At 38.8% G+C, this 19,396-nt stretch overlaps 2 protein-coding genes across 2 annotated transcripts; one reads left to right on the top strand and one right to left on the bottom strand.

The window, feature by feature from the left end:
• Positions 1-73: 73 nt before the first annotated feature.
• Positions 74-12,556, top strand: orc5 (origin recognition complex, subunit 5). The gene is made up of 14 exons (XM_080886537.1): positions 74-498; positions 1,281-1,373; positions 3,889-4,074; positions 4,395-4,469; positions 7,418-7,529; positions 7,817-7,947; positions 8,036-8,084; positions 9,856-9,946; positions 10,052-10,107; positions 10,262-10,374; positions 10,673-10,720; positions 10,810-10,920; positions 12,035-12,147; positions 12,297-12,556. Exons 1-14 carry the CDS (start codon positions 385-387, stop codon positions 12,340-12,342), a joined length of 1,338 nt encoding a protein of 445 aa, XP_080742663.1. The 5' UTR covers positions 74-384; the 3' UTR covers positions 12,343-12,556.
• Positions 12,557-13,490: 934 nt separating this feature from the next.
• Positions 13,491-18,717, bottom strand: guca1aa (guanylate cyclase activator 1Aa). Its single transcript, XM_080886100.1, has 4 exons — positions 18,359-18,717; positions 16,407-16,556; positions 16,214-16,307; positions 13,491-14,401 (listed from the first exon to the last, which is right to left on the bottom strand). The coding sequence occupies exons 1-4, from the start codon at positions 18,554-18,556 to the stop codon at positions 14,274-14,276; spliced, it is 570 nt and encodes a 189-aa protein (XP_080742226.1). The 5' UTR covers positions 18,557-18,717; the 3' UTR covers positions 13,491-14,273.
• Between the last annotated feature and the right edge of the window lie 679 nt (positions 18,718-19,396).

Here is a 19,396-nt window from a genome sequence, read left to right as displayed (position 1 = left end):
CCAAAACTACATTACCCAGAATTCGTGTCTCACTTGTGATTCGCTGCTACCGAATGACAGCATGTGACGCAATCTGAAGGCGCGCGCGAAACTCCAGCAAGTGGTCTTGACTGAGTTTAAGGTGTTTCGGACTTTAACTGAAGACTTCTTCGCATTTTAAGTCTTAAAGACATTTTATTTACCGGCATGAATGTTTCCTCAGCACCCTATGGTTTTTACAGCACATAATTTTTGATGATATTACTCCTTTGACTCATTTTTTTTGTCTGAACAACGGAGTTCATTCGTCGTCTGGTTGGAGTTGGACGAGCTGAAGCTAACGTCAGTCAGTTGTTTTTAGCAGAACTCTGCTGAGCTCACCTACATAAACGGTGTGGTGGTAGCATGACGGCGCTGTTGCAGCACCCGGGATACGATGAGGAGAGGTTGAAGGGGGTAGCAGAGAAGTTGCCCTGCAGAGAGGTCCAGGCTGAAATGTTGCTGTCGCTGATGGGGCAGGTAAGAAGTCTCCACTCATCTCCGTTTAATGTTTTAAAGTATGCCACATTAAAAGACGCAGAGACACATGCTAATTCAGTTTTTAACGTCCTAAAAACTCAGTGTTTTATGTGTTTGATTTAAAAAGTTTTATTACTGATATATGATGCATTAAAGACCATTTTCACTCTTTTACAATTTTCTTGTATTATTATTATTATTACTATTATATTTTTTGTTTTTATAAAAAAAAGTATAGGAAAAATAAAAGTCATTTTCCTAAACCTTAAATCTCAATATCTCAGTAGCTCAATGTCATTTTCTTATTTCTAGGGTTAAGTTTTGCATTATTTGTGTTATCCAGTGTAATTTAGTAAATATGTCGACATATTTGGATCATCTGATGAGATTTCCCTTTAAAATTCATTGTTCAAAATGTTTATCTTAGATTATAAAATGTAGATATGAAGCTTTGGACAGTTTAGTACCAGTAATTGATGTCTGTCTTGGATTAAAATCATTAATAGATATGCAATTTATTTTATCCTTGTTATAAAAATTAATTACTTGTCATTTGATCTCACTCAGGGTTTTAAATAGATTCGTTAAGTAAGCTGAGTCTATGAGCTGTTAGCACTATGGCTGATTACTGACATTAACACTGGGTTTAATCATATCAGAGCTTGGCTGTTATTACTTTGCGATGTGCTGATGAAAGCTGATAGAAGGTTTAAGTGGATAGTGGTCTTGATCGAGTGAGACAGTTCTACTGAGTGTAAAGATGCTGAATTTTGTTCTTCCAGCCGCACCAGTACAGCTACCCTTCAATCCTCATTTACGGTCATCGAGCCTCAGGGAAAAGCCACGTGATGCACGTTTTGATGAAGGAGCTGGAGGTGAGGGAGATATCTGCTATTTAGTGAACGTTCTGAATAATGTTCTTATGTGTTCATGCTACAGGGCCCTGTATTTAAAACCATAAAATAAAAACTAACTTCACTCTTAATTCCCCTCATACATGGCAGGTAAAAGTGCGATAAAGGATGGACAGCTAAATATTATTGCACTGGCAGTTACTTGAGTTAGAAAAATTTGACTTATGGACTCCTTTAAGCCTTTATAACTTTAATAAAAAGTTGACACTTGTGTTATTATGAACTTTTTCTTTATTCAATCACTTAAAGAGTCCTTGAAAATACTTAGTTTTACTGAAAGTACAAAATCACACAAGAACACAAATCTTTGCATAGTTTGAGTGTGTGTAAGGTGCATTTTTCCCTTAAAATCACTGGGAAAAAACATTAAAGAAAAGCAACAATTTTACTGCTAGCATTCTTGTATTAATTAAATTTAAAGATCAAAGACCTTCAGATGTTTTTCTCTCTTTGCACACATACTTTATGCCAATGCACTCAGTATAGATGGGTAATGGCTACCAAAGAAGTCTCTTTCTTAGAAAGCAGCTATTTTTTTTTTAAATATCCAAATATTTTTAATATCCAAATATCTAGATAGTCCCATTGAGACTCAGCGTCTCATTTACAAGAGAGACCCGTTTCATCTGCAGTGAGTTCTACTGTAATTTTGTGCAGAGCCTGATGTTAAACATTTAAAGGAGACAACCTGAACTGTGGTGCATGCCAGCATGCTATCCTGTGCCACTGAGGGTGTCCATATCGCAGCAAAATAAATGTGGGGTAAAGCGTATGTTACTCTGGATCAGACCTGGACTTCCAAGAAACCCTCACCACCTTCAAAGAGATGTCTGGCAAATGTAAAACTCATAGCATGCTTTGTTTTACAGTTTAATGATACTCCATTAATGATCATATCTCGCATAGCCACAAAAATGTGACTTGACAACATGGAAGTCTTCTTCTTTTTTTAAAAAAATAAATAAATTCAAATACGGAGAATTTATAGCCTTCTTAGGACTATTGTTTCTTAAATCACTTGTTCTTGATCTTTTTGGTTCCTGCAGTTTCTGAATAATGTTTTACTCCCATCGGGTGGTTTCTCACAATGTGAAAATTTAATTGCCAACTAGGGCTGCAGCCTTTAATGCAGATTAATCCCTGATTATGATTTTGTTTATTATAGATGAATCCATATGTAGGGATGGGTACCGGTATCCGGTGCCATCATGGCACCGGTTCTGACATAAACGGTAGTAACCAGACCGAAAAGCAGCGCACATTTCGGTGCTTTATTTTGGTGCTTTTTTTCCCTGAGCTGTGATACACTTTAGATTCTAGCCAATCATTTTACGTTTCCGAGGATAGTAGGCGGGGCCAGGTACGTACGTTCTTTTAGAGCAGAGCTACAGATTAAAAATAACCAAGGCAAAGCGGTCAAAAGTCTGGCTGTACTTCACAGCAAAATATGCAAACTCAGCAGCCTGCAACAAGTGCTTTAAGCTGATACTGTGATACTGTCAAAGGAGGTAACACCTCAAATCCGATGAAACACCTGGCGACGCATAGCGTTTTTTTTAAAAGCCGAGAAATGCGCCGTATTTGATAGCTTGCTGTGAGACCTCACACCGAGCACATCTACTGCGGGTGGGTTGCCTGTTATCGGACCCGGAGTTAGCAACATCCCCCAAAAACACGAAGAGGAGAGTCCTGGCCCCTAGCCCTGCCAGTGTAGCAGAAATGATGGCAGCAGCAGCCGTTCTTCTCTGCATGAGTAGCTTCATGTTGTTCGTGTGTAATTTGTTGAGTAGGCTAACCACGTTATTAAATTAATGCATGTAAGGTGAACTAGCAAACATCATCATAGCTACATACGGCTGTCTTCTTGTTTGATGGCAGATGCTCCATTCACCCTGGCCAAAAAGGCTAAAATGACCAAAGAAAAAGACGGAAACAGCTGAACATGAGAGGTTTTTGGACAAAGTTTGTCTTTTTTCCATTGATTAAGCACTGCTTCCAGCCAAGAGTGATGCCATAAATCCCCTATAGCTGCAGAAAAGGCTAACATTGTTATCTTTTTACAAAAAAACAGCTGAACATGAGAGGTTTTTGGACTAATTTTGTGTTCTCCATTCTTTAAGCACCGGTTTAAGCACCGTTTAAGCACCGGCACCGTTTCAAAAGTACCGGTTTGGCACCGGTATCGGATAAAACCTAAACAATACCCATCCCTAGTCATTTGGCTATAAAGTCCTGGGGAAAACAAGGAGTGACCTCTTAAGTTGGACCTCAAGATATTCAAAGTTATCTCTCTAATGAACCCACTGTTTATATAACTTGTCCTTGCTTTCAATAGGTAACACAAAATTATGTAATTTGTACATATTTAGGGTCCAGTGCAGTCAGAAGATTAAGTCAACACAGTGTGAAGATGTGTATCATCTCCACAGACATCAGACTGATTCTCTTTCATGCTTCCTTTTCCTTCTCTCTGCAGCTTCCTCACGTCACAGTGAGCTGCGTCGAGTGTGTTTCTATTGCGTTGCTGTTTGAACAAGTGCTGCTGTCCTTCTTTGGCTGCGATGCCGCCTCTCTTCTCCCCCGCAGTCCCTCCCTGTCTGACTTTGTCCGTGTCTACAGACAGCAGTGCTCCCAGTCTCCTGCCAAACAGACGCGATACATTGTGAGTGCCGTGCACTTTACACACAACCACTCCTCACTTGGCATACGAGATTATCCCTAATCCCATGGCATGTCAGATTATTTATTCCTCGCATGTGTCACCTGAATGTTTGTGTGATGATATGATTAGTAGTGATAACAAGTGCAAATAGATGCTAAACAAAGCTGCAGATGCATCAGCCTGGAGAAAACAAGTGTAATTTTCAGTCAGAACAGGAGTGGGTTTAATCAGTAATGCTCTCTGATAAAACATCCGTTCACTGCCTGTATTATAAATGCGATAAAATGAGATCAAATTAACATTAACTGTGTAATTTGTAGGTAATGGAGAAAGCCGAGCTTCTGAGAGATACTGATGCCAGTCTCCTCTCTGCTCTCCTGCGTCTTCAGGAGCTGGTGAGAAAGTGCTGCATGCTCTTTGTGTTATCTATAAAGTGAGTTGCTTTATTGTTGTTGCTCTGTGCGGATGATGAAGAGGGGACTGGAGGAGCCTCATTTGTAACGGATGACCTTGAGCTGAGTGTGTGGTGCTTTTTAATGCTATTAAGGAAGGAAGGATGGCAACCACTCACAGCATTTTAATTAAAAACACCAAAAGTAAAAAGACTTATGTGATTATTTGTGTTTCATCCCAATGAAAGCTAAGTGCTTAACGGCGGATTGTGAGCGTTAAGAGGAACCTGTCTTTTTAATGGCTTGCTGCTTCAGTGCTGCCACACTGGATTTTGAAGTGATAATTAGGATGCAGATTTACACTTACGTGGAGGACGGGAGGATGATGAGGAGTTGTTTCATCTCTAAACTTCGGGAAAAAATGTAATAAAACATTAACAGGAAAGACGTAAAATGTGTGTGTGTTACTGACATGCAGAAAATAATCTGGCTTAACTTTTCCTATATTTCCTACACAAGAAAAAAAGGTGACTGGTGCAGTTTTCCAGTTTCTGTCTATCGTCCATGCATCCTTTTTCTGAACTGCTTAACCAGTTCAGGGTGACAGAGTGGCTGGAGCCCATCCCGTTTTTCAAAACAGGCAGGTTATAACTTGAGAAGGTTAGCAGCCCATCACAGGGCTAAAAGAAAAAGAGAAGGAAGCTGAAGTACCCAGACCAAAAACCACTACCATGCCAAACCCCGATAAACATTCAAGAAGTGCTTCAACTCTAGATTAATGGTCTTGTGTCTAAACACATAGAAGTTATAGCGATTAAGGCTATTTCTTGCATTAGGTAACAGTGGTGGTCACAGTGGACATATTTTATTGATGTTCACAGATCCCTTTTATCTCTGCACATTATATATATGCATGTTTCAATGATGCAGCAGACTTTTAGAATTAATAGCAAATTATGTTGTCATCTCTTGTTTATAGGCATCTGCAGTATTAAAGCCACTGTGTGTGTTTAAATTAAGTATGCTTAACTGCAGGTGGTGTTTGTAGGTATAAGAGCAGGGCGATATGACCAAAAATATTTATCACGATATACATTTGAAAATTTGCGATAATGATATAACTGACGATATAATTGATACTAGACAAAATACTTTACAACTCCACAACTTTATTAGTGCAAAAAAAAAAAAAATCAATGTATTTTCACTTAAACAAGCAGCTGTTTTTAATGTGCATTAAAGTTATATAAAAATTTAACAGTGCAAATGCAAATTCCTTGTTGTCAGTTTACCCAAAAGGCATTTCCAGTGGAAACTGGCCGACCCATCCTCAGCATAACCATGTATAATATCCACAAAACTTAAAAAGAGGTTAAACACACACAATACAGTAATATTATGTTGAAGCACAGTACGCATCACTCCACGAGGCTCCTGCCTACGATAGCCGTAATGCTCCGACAATCCATCAAGCGCTGCGGGTTCATAGCTTAGCAAAGTCGTACTGAAACATTTGACAGATTTTTGAGCGCCATGTACCACATGAAATTGTTTCAAGGTCAGTAAACACAACCAGAATTCATACATAAGGCACACGGGATTATAAAGGGCACTGTCGATTTTCAGAAAAATCAAAGGATTGATTTTAAGTGAGCCGTATTTAACAAAAAACACGGTAATAACGACGGTCCACTAGCATGCTCTACCAAAAGTAGTGTTTTGTTGTGTATCTGACGGACGAAAGCCAAACCAGTTCCACACCACTGAAGTTGCAGAATTTTTTTAAAAACAATTCTGGTTCATCCGTTTCATTCAACGGTCCGCTTTCATTCTTCATTCATTTCATTCTCCGTCGCCGCCGCCATGCTTTTTCCGCCATGTGCGTATGAAAACAAAGGCACTGTGCATGCGCGTTTTACCCATATTCTATCGCGATATTTCATTTTCTTATCATTGCCCAACATTATACCGGTATTACCGTGAATGGTATGATATGCACCTGCATGCTTACAAATTGACTTTAATAATAAATCTTAGGCCTTAAAGGGAATCTAAGTAAACAAATAAAATGAACTGCAGGATAAATTTTGCATACAATGAGGAAACCCAAGCAGTCATAGTGAGGCTTGAAGATGCTTGAAGGGACAGCCCTAACCACACTACCACTGTGCTGTCTTTCTAACATATCCTCTGTAGTCCTACCTCTGTCGCACCCTGATGGAGATGGGATTCCTTATTTACAGTATTTAATTATGATATAGGAGGAGGCATATGCCTAGGACGTCTCCTAGGTGAGGTGTATATGACATGGCCTACTGGAGAAGACCCTCGCGTACACTCAGGACATCCTTGGCAGACTTTCAGAAAGTTCAGATGTACCTTTAGAAGAGCTGGAGGTAGTGGGAGGTCTGGTATCTATGCTTAGACTGTTGCTCCTAAGACTCACAACTGGATAAACAGCAGAAAATGAATTGATGTTTTCAGAGTAGAGGATCTGAACTGTTGTGTATGCCATTCGTAGGTGCAGTACTTCTTCCTGTGTTGTGGCTGCTTTAGCTTTAAAGTGAATTATTTCTTTTAAATTTTCCCATATATTTAGAGACTCAAATTCAGAAGGTCTTTTATTATATGCTTATAAAATATTGTTCTCTTTAAGGAAAAACAGAACTATATTCAGTTTCACATCACACGTAAGAAAAAAACCTACAAAATGTTCACATTTGAAAAGCTGAAACCTGTGAGTGTTTATTGTTTCTGCATAATCAAAAATGCGTTCATTTGTTTTGTTTAGTCAACATGTCCAGTAAGAACTTAATCAAGCAAACAAAGCTAAACATCTAAATATATAAAACACATGAATCAACTGAGGAAAGAGGTCTGTAACTGTGAAGTTCTCAGAGTCTTCATCTCTCTGAGCTCCCTGATCCTAACTACATACATCTGTTCTTCAGGTTGGGGACAACGTTACCGTCATCTTGCTCAGTGAAATCGCCTGGGACAAGTTCAGACCAAACACAGGCTGCTTTGAGCCGCTTCTGCTGCATTTCCCTGACTACAGTAAAAGTATATAATCCTCCTCACACATGCTACGGCAGCCAGTGTCACGAGCAACTCACAACACGCTGTGTATTGATGACGCACGGTCAGCATATGCAGCGTGAGCTGTGACATTTGTACCTGTGATACTGTTCTCACACTCCAGGCAGCGACTCTGGGGAAAAATGTTGCGTTCTTAAGAACCACTGTATAAATTCAGCACTTGGCGTGTGAATGAATCATTTTACTTTATATTGTGAGACTTGGCTGGTTTTTGGAGAAGCTTTATTTCTTGTTCCTTAAACCATTTGTAGGTGAGCTGCAACAGATTTTGTCCCAGAACGTGCATTCTTCATATTCAGCTGGGTTTTACTCTGCGTACATCAACATCCTGCTGGGAGTCTTCTACTCTGTCTGTCGAGACCTCAGAGAGCTGCGACACCTGGTCAGAAACACACATTAACAAGTTGTTGCATTGATTATTTTTAATTCTTCCACCTGTTTTCTCATTTTCTTCTGTTCTTTTCTACTAGGCTGCCCTGAACTTTTCAAAGTTCTGTGAGCCTTTGGCAGAAGGGAAAGGTAATTGTGAGGAGGTCTTTTCATTCATCTGAAAAGAACACACTAAAACGCACACTACCTGTATAAAGTTATCATGGAAACTGTAATTGCAGAATACTTACACATCCAGCAGACACTGCGGATCATTAGCTTTTAGATATAGATGTGACATTTACAGTGGCCAGAAACAGACCTAATGCTACTAATCATTGCTTTTGTGACAACTTGCAGTCAAATGCCATCTTGAGAGAGACTTTGGGGCCTCAAGATGGAGATAAAACAGCAATAAGACAGAGTCAGACTGCTATCAGTTTGAGACTGAATGAGGTCAAGCTGGAAATTGCATTTAATCTGTGATTAACTGTGATAAATTGGCCCAGATCTCAAATCTGTTGCAAAGCTTTTTCCGTCTGTGGAGACAGAAACTCTCATTCTACAGAAATTCAAACTAGTTACACTCAGAGTCCAGCCAAAACCTCATACAGCTGCTGCAGGATGGTGATTTAACTGCAGAATGACAAAGGTGCTGGACAATCTTGCTTTAATATAGGAATATAACCTGAATACAATCAGTTGGCACCTAAGTTGTTTTCTATTGAGATTAGCCTCCTATTTCTAAGAGACGCATCACAGGCAAGTTGCGCTCATCGGAGTAGATAGAGTCAAATTGCAGTGTGTTGGCAGTCTGTCTACATATTAAATTAGAAGGCAGTTTTTTTTACAACCCTTTGCCAATATGTCTGAGAGTGATCACAGCCAGTCCAGTCCAGATCACCTTGCAATCTAAAAGTGGTCAACCAGAGCCTGACTTGCTGCATGCTGCAACCACTTGGTCACTGCAACTATTTCCGATTGGTCGCCAAATGTGAAAAGTTCAATGTGATCACCTGGTAACCACTGATTCTTTATAGTCAAAAATAGTTTACTGTCCTATTTTAACTCAAGTGTGTCTTTATCTTTGGAAATAAAATTGTTAAAATTTTATAATACAAATTACTTCCCAGTATAATGTGAAACTATGACTTTGCAGACCTGGAATTCTGCCTCTAACCAACCAAAAACATGTATTCAGATGATGTAAACACTCAGATCTAACAATGTTGCCTTAAAAATAAAAATAATAGAGCAAAACTTTTGTATTGCTTTGGGCTGCCTTCACTTGTACAGTTGTACCCAGTAAAGAGGCCACTGGGTGTATATTTCCTGAGTGTATGTTATGAGCGATGTTGTGAAGGCTCCCCTTTGTGCCATAACTGTCTTTGTGTTTATTTTCTTTGATTCAATGATGGTAATTTTCAAGCTACTTCATGTTGTCTTCAACAAGCTTCGAAGACAAAAACAAGAAGCCCACGCGGGTAAATCACAGTCCCTGCTTTCAAACCCTGTGGGGTAGCTCCACATTTCTGATATACTGTAGCTTCAGAGGCTCCTCATATTCCAGACACTAAAATGAATTTGACATTTAGAAATCCTATCTTGTCTCTTTTTGGGTCTGTTGTGAAAACAGTATGTGGATGTTTGTCCGTTTGATGCTTCGGCTTCTCTCTGGGCGCCCGCTGTGATTGGAAATGAGTGTTATGAGAGTAGAGTTTGGAGACTGTCAGCACATAAAAAAATACCCAAAAAGCTTGAAGGAAATCTGTGAAATAGCTGAGCCGAGTGTTCATTCTCAGCTGGTTAAAATATTGATCTGTGCTGCTTTAATTGCTTTGTTTCTACAAATGTTTTTGAGGTTTTCCTGCTGTTTTTCCACCACTTTCTGATGGTGTTTGTAATTATGCTGTGTGTTTAGTGAAAGAGACTGACACCCACAAGCTGTGGAAACACATTGAGCCACATTTGAAAAAAGCCATGCAGACGGTTTACCTTCGAGAGGTGTCCAGGTCTGAACTTTTTGCATTATTTTGCTATGCGCTGCTTTTTAGACTATTAATGGGGGGTTTTTTTTTAGCCTCATCATCCATGTGTATTCTCTGTCCTCTGCTTAGTCTGCAGTGGGAGCAAATGCAGCAAATGGAGGAGAAGGAGGCCGGAGCCTTGCGAGGTATTTGCACTGATTTCGATTACAGAGCAGATGTCAAACTGAAACACTGGTCACTTACGCTTAAATTCTTTTCTTCTATGCAAGAAAACAGAATTTTAGTGCAGGAAAGAATATGACGACGTGGACTTATTGCATTTATTTTGTCTTCTGAAAGGTTTATCAGCTCACACTCATGTTGAATTGCCTTATTACTCCAAGTTCCTGTTGATTGCTGCCTATCTGGCTTCCTACAACCCTGCACGCACAGATAAACGCTTCTTTTTAAAGGTAAAGGAATATAATAATAATACTTTTTTTATGTTCAGCCATGTATACACTGTAATGCAAAAAATTCTTATAATGAGGTCAGCATAAGTACAAAGTTTGCAGTGAGTCAAAAGTTCTTTTTTTCTTTATTCTTGGCTGTGTTAGTGAGAATGAATATCCCAAATATGCTCATCTTTGGGAGAAAAATACATTTATTAAGCTTTTTGGGGGGGGATTTTTTGTTTTCTTAACCTTCTCCCCTAAGTCATGGTTTTGTGAATGAATCAAATGAATCACATCTTCTGTTTCTGCTCAACAGCACCATGGTAAAATAAGAAAAACAAACTTCCTGAAGAAAAATGAAAAGGTGATTATTCTGACATAACTCTTACATCTTCGTTGATTTCATTTGGAAACATGTAACACAATGTTTATATTGATCTGTCTGTCTTCTAGACAAGTAATCACCTTCTGGGTCCAAAGCCCTTCCCTCTGGACCGCTTGCTTGCCATCTTTTACAGTGTGGTGGACAGCAGAGTCGCCCCGACAGCGAGCATCTTCTCACAGGTCAGTCTGGTTTAAAGCAGTCGAGAGTTGCTGTTTGTGCCAACTTTCACTAAAAATTCAGACCCCTGAGAGGATTGGCAGCTGTCTTGAATCTTTAACAGTTGTGGATAATATTTCTTAATGATGGATTTTGGACTTTTTGGGAATGGTATTAAAACCCTTCCCAGATTGATGGGCAGCCACTGTTGCTTTTTTAGCTCGTTCCCCATAAAGATGACATTTGACAACAACGTCAGTAGGTACGCAAGCGGGACATAGTTGACATTTTTCCTCCTTGGCACTGTGCTGACACATTTGAATGCTTGAGACCTGAAGGCTGCCAAAACTTCTGCTTTTATGGAGGTGCCCACATTTACTGAGCACATCTGATTAGCAGCTGGCTGCTGCTCATCCTCTTAATTCCTATTCCTGGCTTAATTTTTATTAAACAAATAATGGCGCTATTTTGTCATGTGTTGTTGTTCATCTGTTGTGTTTAAATGATTCTATAATGTGGTATGGAACAAATAATTTGAATTTGAATTAAAGAGTTCGTGTTTTCATTTCCACTGAACTGTGTGTGCACTAAGATAACTTATCCAAAAAGAATCCATCTCCTAAGAGATCTGATAATATTTCTCTCCTTAACTTGTTTAAACACCACCACCTTGTTATGTCAGAGCTCTGCAATAGTCTGTTTCCCCTCATTTAGTCCTGAAGTGTAGTTTCGTACCCTGAGTTGGCCTCAGGGTACGACCCAATATAGAAAATAATTTCACACTTTTTTCCAATTTGCCTGATAAGCCACTGAACAGGAATGTACACTGTTATAACAAAAGGATGGTAAAGGATTTTTTTGTTTCCTGTGTGTAACAGTGCAGTGTTTCATGTTAAATCAAGCCTGATTTTTTTTTTTTTTTTTTTAAGTTTAAACAGTTTCCTAGCCATATGGTCAAAGGCAGCTAAACACAGACCTATCTATGGACCCAAGCATGAAATGTTTTTAGGCAATTAGGCTCGCCCCATATCTGTGTGACTGGCTACCATCATTTAATGGCTCTGCTTCAAAGTGGAGAAGCTGCGTTTTAAGAAGTGGAGCAGAGACTCATTTTGGTTTTCCTCTGTCCCCGTTTAGATTTCTTCGCTGGTGACCCTGCAGCTGCTGGCTCAGGTCAGTCATGACGACCAGCTCGACGCCCCGAAGTACAAATGTGCCGTTTCTCTGGACTTCATCTGCGCCATATCCAGGTCTGTGCGTGTGTGTGCATGCACGCTCATCCTTTTAATGCACATGAATGAGACTGACTGAATTATTCAAGTGAACTGACCTTTTACAGTTTTCCTTTTTTTTTTTTTTTTTTTCACTGAAAATCTGCTTTGTGTGATTTATCTTCCAGGACGGTGAACTTTGATATTGTCAAGTATTTGTACGACTTTCTGTGAGCCTCCAGTGCATTAACAGAGAGATGACACGCAGTGACAGTCAGACAAAGGCACATTTGTTTCTGCAAGAACTCACCTAAGGACAAGTATTTGGAAACACAAGAAGCTCCAGGAGGAAATTAATCCAATTATTTCGCTGCCCCCTTGTGGTTGATAAATGAGCTCCTCGTTTAAATGTTTGTATTTGTAGAAAATAAATCTTTGTAACTTGAAACTTTATTTTGGTTTATTTTTGTGGTTACATTTTCAGTGTGTTCATAACAAATATACTAGAGATTTATTTAATTTTTTAGCATATTGCAAACATCTAGTTTAGGCTTTAGTATAACAAAGAAATTAGTACATACTCTGTTTGTTACGATTTAAATAAGAAAAAGGAAAAACAAAACTGGTGTGCAGCTGTAGAAGCACTGATGCAAAGTGATCCTGGCACCATGCAGGTGAGTCATCGTCCTTGCTCAAAGGCGGGATTTTATGTCAGTAATGTGTTTTTAATCTGTTGTATGAGCGTACTAAGGTCAGGGCATATTGTTAATACAATTTATAAGTGTTTATGAAAGATGATGTCTAAAAACATCCCCTAAATTCTGCTCCAGGATTTACAGTAATTTGAGGTTGAAAGAGCAAAGATCAGAAAAATACTAAAAATATGCGAGTCTTTAAAGTAGTTGGAGGACTCTCTAAATAGATCAGTGAGAAGATAAAGAACAAAAGCAGATATGCAGTACTATGTCTCCAGGCTGATATTATCATACCCACAAACTGCTAAGCTGTAAGAATATCACATAGTTATAAATATTCACTCACCAACTTTATTAGGTACACCTGTTCATCTGCTTGTTAACGCTAATATCTAATCAGCCAGGTGACCTGCTGAAGCTCAAACTGGGGAAGAAATGTGGTTTAAGTGGCTTTGAACATGGTTGTTGGTGTAAAACTACGTCCAACACCCAGTTTGACTGTAACTGCAATTTCTACCTGTTAAATTAGTAAGATTATTTCTGGGATAATTTGTTCCTGGTAAATCTTCAAAACATGAAAAGTAGACAAAGTGTGTGTGTTGTTTTTTTTATTGTTTATTTTTAGTGTACAAATAAGCAAAAGCTGAACTCAAACACATTCTGTAGTCTTCCAACAGAAGGCACAAGATGAGCATAGCCAACAAACATAACAAAACTAATCTGCATCAATGCTGAATAAAAAAAGCAAACCATTCAGCCAAAGAAACTCCCACACACAGAGAGAAAAGCTGCAAAACCACAAGCCTGCGTTTCGCTCCAACTTAAACTTTTGTTTTCAAAAGATTAAAAAATAATAATAATAAAGTTACAAATGTATATAAAAGGTAAACATTTGATAACTGTTTTTTCACTGCCACATCTCCCACCTGCTCCTGTTTTACAGCCACTGACTTAATCAAATTAGCATGGATGTTGAGCACACTGCAGTGTCATAGCTCCCTCCTGTAAACCCCCCCAGGCAAGAGCGGGTAAATAGAGATTTGAGTAATTTGGTGCAGAGGAACTCAGAAATATATAAAGAAAAAAAGATTTGGAAAGCCTAGTCGAGTGTATGTAATTGCCACTCTGCTACTCCACTATCTCCCTCCTTTATGCCTCAGGGTGTCTGAGGGTAAGTGGACCGTCTGAGAGATCATCCCTCATGCCGAGGTGGCCTTGGGAGCGATCGCCATCATTAAACAAGGACAATGAGCAGTCTGCAAAGGCTGACTGAGTCATCCCATTTAAAGTGCATATGTGTCACTCCTTTAGAGATCAAACATAAGATATGTGTCAGTCTCCAAGACACACTGGAATCATATTAAAGCGGATTCAATCTTAATAGAAATCTCAGTCTATAAAATGACCCGACTGACTGAGACACTCAGGTCAAATCGTGAATGAGGATGAGGTAATCGGAAGGGACGGATCCTAAACACTTCGCCTCCGGTTGTGGATCATGGCCACGATGTGGGCGAGATCCAGACTCTTCATCATCACCTCCATGAAGTCTTCATCGCTGCGAGCGCCTGCCACAAACTCCTCCAGGGAAAGCTCCCCTGTTGGAAGAGACACATGTTGTTTTTGGTCAGATTTGAGTGGGTTTTCGGCTAATTTGTCATTTCTCCCTGCAACAAAGTCACGTTCATAACAGACAGTTTGATATATTGATATGATATTTTAATATTACTGGTGCCGTGATATTAAGTAAACAATGGAAAATGTCAGTAAATGTCACTAACTTTCCTCCAGCTATTTTCTTTTAAATTATTATCATTGGTAGCTTGCAACTACAAAGGCAATAAACGTGTTTTTAGAAACGTTTGAGATTCCAAAAACACGTTTAACACTTCCAAGTTTAAATTTTGATTTGGTGAATATTTTCATTTTATTTATGTCATTATTTTGTTTGTTTGCATCCCTTTAATCTCACAGTTATGGAGAACACATTCATACACTAAAACACCCACACCCAGCTAGACAGACACATAAGCTTACGAAGGTTTCTGGACTCATTTCACTCGTATTCTATAACCTATTTTGCAATTATAAATCCTCATTTAACTTCTAAACTTGCAAAAATTTTCTACATAGCTATTAATCATACAGAGGCAAGCTTACAGCATGAAGTAGAACCACTTATTACAGTATTTATAACTTAAGATAGTTTGCAACCTTGTTCCTAAATGGGTCTTTAAATATATAAAACCCAACAGTTAAAATGGACCTATCTATTGGTGGATGCTCATATTAAATATGGGGTCAGTGTATGTACCACTAAGTTCAGACTTCGGACCGCTCTAAATGCTCAGTTTAAGGCAATTTTTCTACTCTGTTGTCAAAGGGAGCAGATATTTATGGTGGCCCTGAGAGGTCAAACACACTGAACCTGCAACAACAGTTGCAGAAGTGACAGCAGAAACCAAAGCATGCGATTGCAATGAGACGATTAAAGAAAGCACAGAATCCATCTGTGTTGTGAAGGAAAATGAGATGCAGGTAACTGTGTTTTTAATCACATCGTTCATATGTTTGCTACGAGTTGTTTACTGTAGCTATTCATCACATCACTTGCATTGTGTTTTATTAGCTTTTATTTTATTTTATTGTATATTTTTTTTGTCTTTTGCAGGATTTTTCTATCTGCTTGTGTTTTCGTGTTAAGCTGCAGTGTGTTTGACTTGTCAGGGCTACTGTAGATATTTCTCATACGGTCTGAGCGCAAGTTTGTGGAAGGCAGTGAATCAGAGGAAAGCTGGCATGAAGAGAGAAAGCTAAAAGCGACAAGTTTTAAGGTGGAGTGTTTCAAACATTGAGATTTCCTATTAAATAACCTCAAAAAATGACCGACTGTACCTTTAAGAGCATATTTTTATTTCTAATGGTGGCCTTTTAGCTCAGATTTGCTATAAAAGTACCTTTAAGTATGACAGTAGTTTCACCTGTAGTAGTAATAATATAATAATAATAATAATAACAGAGTAAAACTGAACTGTTAGTACTTTCTCAAATTGTAAACAAATATAGGTTGCGGTGGTCTTTGGCTATGGTTCATTTCAGTACATGATGAACCATGTAGATATCATTTATATTCCTAAGTATACTCTATGTGATAAGAACTACTATAAGTAGTATACGTCTACTGTTTCAGTACTTTGTATACATCTAACTGAGCAACATTATACTTCCTGTTTTTATTCATTATAAATGTGTATTGATAGATATTAGAAAGCTACTTTAAACCAGTAAAAAAAAAATCATCAGGTTTAGTCTCTTATGTTTTGTTTTGAGAGTGAATGTCTAATCTCTGTCCACCCATGATCTATTTTGTCCTAAACCCTTTTCTCCGTACTGTGCCAGCGCACACTCACCATCTCCATTTATATCAATCCTGTCAAACACTCGGTTAGTGAACTCCTCCGCAGATGTTTCCTGATTTTCATTTCCATTGATTGCACGGATGGCCTGGGAGAAGATGAGGAAAATCAGTATGTTTGCCAGATTAGAGGCTAAAACAAATATTCAGACATGCAGTGTGGCTGGTGCACGATGGAATGACTGTACCTTGATGATGTTCAGAAGCTCGTGGCGGTCAATGCAGCCGTTCCCATCCACATCATACAGTTTGAAATACCAGCGCAGCTTGTGCTCCATCTTTCCCCGCATCACCAGACTCAGAGCGGCCACGTACTCCATGAAGTCTATGTAGCCGTCCTGCAGAATCAAAGTGTCAACCACGACCATCCATGTTTTATATTCATTATAATCACTAAACAAATGCATCATCCCTCAGCTGAAGTAGATCCCCAGCTCCAAAAACAATCCAAGGGGAAGTGAAGCACGCCAGGACGGAGGATTATCTCCTGTCTGCGTCTAAACAATCTCAGCATCAAAGCATGCATTCACAGATAATCTCACTGTCTAAATCATTCAGAGATTACCGTGGCATTTTTTGTAAGCTGAGCAGGGTGGGGGGCTAAATATAGCATGCAGCTCCTCAGACAGACATCCTGCCATGACCCCACTGCTACCTCAAAGATGCTCTCAATTAAACTGGGGATCAAAGGGGATACAGGGGACACACTCTCCCTATACTTAGAACATGCGTTTGCAAGTCTAATATATTTTGGTATTTAAAGTCTTTCTGTTAAATTGTTTTTTTTTCCCCACATGGGTTTTCCAAACAGGCAGGAATTTCCTAGATATGTTGGTGCCTCACATTCACACTGGGTAGGACAGGTAGATTATGCACCCTACACTGAAACCACAAATCCAGGTATGACATCATCTGTTTTGTTTCTGTTTCTGTTGATTTTGCTTCTGTTTTTTGTGTGTCTCTGTAGTTTAATGGCGTCTTTGTGGTTGTTTTGCATGTATTGGTGTTTTCTTTGAATGTCTTAGAGGTATTTTTATCTTTGCTTGCATCGATTTGTGCACGTTGCACCTTTTTAGTAAGCTGTGTCTTTCAGTATAAAGTTTTCAGTCTCTCTGCAGATGTTTGGACTATATTTGTGTCTTTATAGTTGCCACATCAGCCTCTGGACCAGCCTGTCTGATGCGCAGTTTATTCATATATTCAAGCTTGTTGTAAGGGAGGTTAATTTTAGAGAACTCGTGTCCTTGAATGATACAAGTATTTTTAATCTAGACATGTTTTAAGAAGTTTTTTCTCTCATTTGTTTATTTTAAATGTAACATTAAAGATTTCAGAAGCAAGGAACAGACCATCTCAATTAACAGAAAGTAACCGTCAGGAAATATCAAAATAATATTTTCAACCCGCAGATATGAGGAATCCCAAACACTTATCTGTAAAAAACAGATAATTTTCCTACAATTTCTCATATTATGAAAGAAATACCTTTTTGCGTAGTCAACGTTCAGATAAATGTGGTAAGCAGCTATTTTTTTAAATAAAATATTTAATGCATTCAGTCTTATTTTACCTTTTTAACATTAAAAATAAAAAATCGATGAATTACTGGTAATATTTTGTTCCAGCTTCTACAGAAAGACTATCCTATGCTTTTTCTGCCTTTTTCATTATTGTGAATACACTATGTTATGACTCCTGTAGTTAAAAAATAATAATTCATCAGAACTTCCAAACATCAATTACAAATATGTAAATCAACAAAAACCAGCCTAAAGAATTAACTTTTTCTAATTGTGTCTAATTTTAATTAAAAGTTAATGTTTTTTTCACAAATAATAACAAGATAAAAGAGAAACAGTAATAATTTGGGTTCAAAGGAAATATGCAGGTAACATAAGCTTATATTTTTATTTAACATGTACATATGACACATTATAATAAATCCCCCATGGAGATACACACTGTTTAGACACACGTGTTGAGAACTAAAGAAAATTATTTGCTCATGTTTCATTTTCAGAGAATCATAGATGTATTCTTCTACATTAGCTTCTAATCGTTATATCGCTATTTTATTCTTGAGGCATCCTGTCATCTTTGATTGTGTTTAAATGTGTGGTGAAATCCAGACTCATCTCACCTTGTTCATGTCAAACGTGCGAAACATCTGCTCAATGTAGGCGCTGGCCTCTGGGTCCAAACCTCTCAGCCCGAAGAACTGCTTGAACTCGTGCAGGGTGAGCTGCCCTGAGGGGCACTCAGTCATGAACTTCTTGTACCACAGGTGCATCTCCACAGCCTGCAGGTCGTCCACGGTGCAGCCGTTTGAATTGCCCATTTTTTATTTTTCCAAAACTCAGATAAGGTAGCTGGACTCTGTTACAAACTGGACTCAGACCTCACAGCCCAAGTGGTCTACTGTGAAGTAGGCAAAGACCGTCCCTCTTCACAGTCACACAACACTGGGACTTTTAGAGTGAGAGCAGTGGCAGGATGGCCCCTTTTGTAGCTCAAGCGTGTGTGTGTAGAGGGGGGGTTGAGGTGATCCACGCCTCTTGGTCCTCTCCTTGTGTCTAATCACTCGCTGTAATCCTGAGAAACATGCAGATGATCATCTTAATCATCCAGCTTGAAGGGCAGCCTGGCTGTTCCACAATTACCCTGAGATGTGCTGACAGACACAAATGCAGCTTTCATCCCTCACGTGCAGTGCCTGCCTCTAAGCGATGGGATACATCTGCCTCAGCATGTGGACTCGGGTATGAGCGATGCAGATTTAATGCTTTGGGTGAAGACTAAGCAAGCTTCAAAACATTCTCATAGTTCTTCTGTGTACCTTCTATTTAGACCTATGATATAAGTTAATGTTGACGAATTTAAATGTTTAAAATGACCGGGGGCCGGTCTCATCAAACCCACAAAGTCAAAACAATTGCAAATCAAATTTCTGGTACCTGGAACTTTTGCTAAAAACATCAATCAGCATTCTATTGGTGATTATTAGTGTGGTTTTTCCACACTCGTAAAAGAAGTTTAGGCAGTTTGTTAAATAGGAGCGTTCAGGTATGCATTAACAAAATCCAGAAAAAAATATTCTTCCACAACGATGTGTGAGACTGATAAAGTTACAGAGAAGACGATTACTTCATGTTACTGCTGCTAAAGCGGGGGTGTACTC

Source organism: Rhamphochromis sp. 'chilingali' (assembly GCF_963969265.1).
Source record: "Rhamphochromis sp. 'chilingali' genome assembly, chromosome: 7".
Lineage (NCBI taxonomy): Eukaryota > Metazoa > Chordata > Actinopteri > Cichliformes > Cichlidae > Rhamphochromis > Rhamphochromis sp. 'chilingali'.
This window is presented reverse-complemented; position numbering and strand designations above follow the sequence as displayed.

Excerpts from the sequence above, each read along its gene's own strand:
- orc5 (XM_080886537.1), top strand. The coding sequence starts at position 385 with ATGACGGCGCTGTTGCAGCACCCGGGATACGATGAGGAGAGGTTGAAG. Across the intron at positions 499-1,280 it reads TGCTGTCGCTGATGGGGCAG|CCGCACCAGTACAGCTACCC; the intron begins GTAAGAAGTCTC and ends TTGTTCTTCCAG. Across the intron at positions 1,374-3,888 it reads TTTTGATGAAGGAGCTGGAG|CTTCCTCACGTCACAGTGAG; the intron begins GTGAGGGAGATA and ends TTCTCTCTGCAG.
- guca1aa (XM_080886100.1), bottom strand. The coding sequence starts at position 18,556 with ATGGGCAATTCAAACGGCTGCACCGTGGACGACCTGCAGGCTGTGGAG. Across the intron at positions 16,557-18,358 it reads GCACGTTTGACATGAACAAG|GACGGCTACATAGACTTCAT; the intron begins GTGAGATGAGTC and ends TTGATTCTGCAG. Across the intron at positions 14,402-16,213 it reads GATTGATATAAATGGAGATG|GGGAGCTTTCCCTGGAGGAG; the intron begins GTGAGTGTGCGC and ends CTCTTCCAACAG.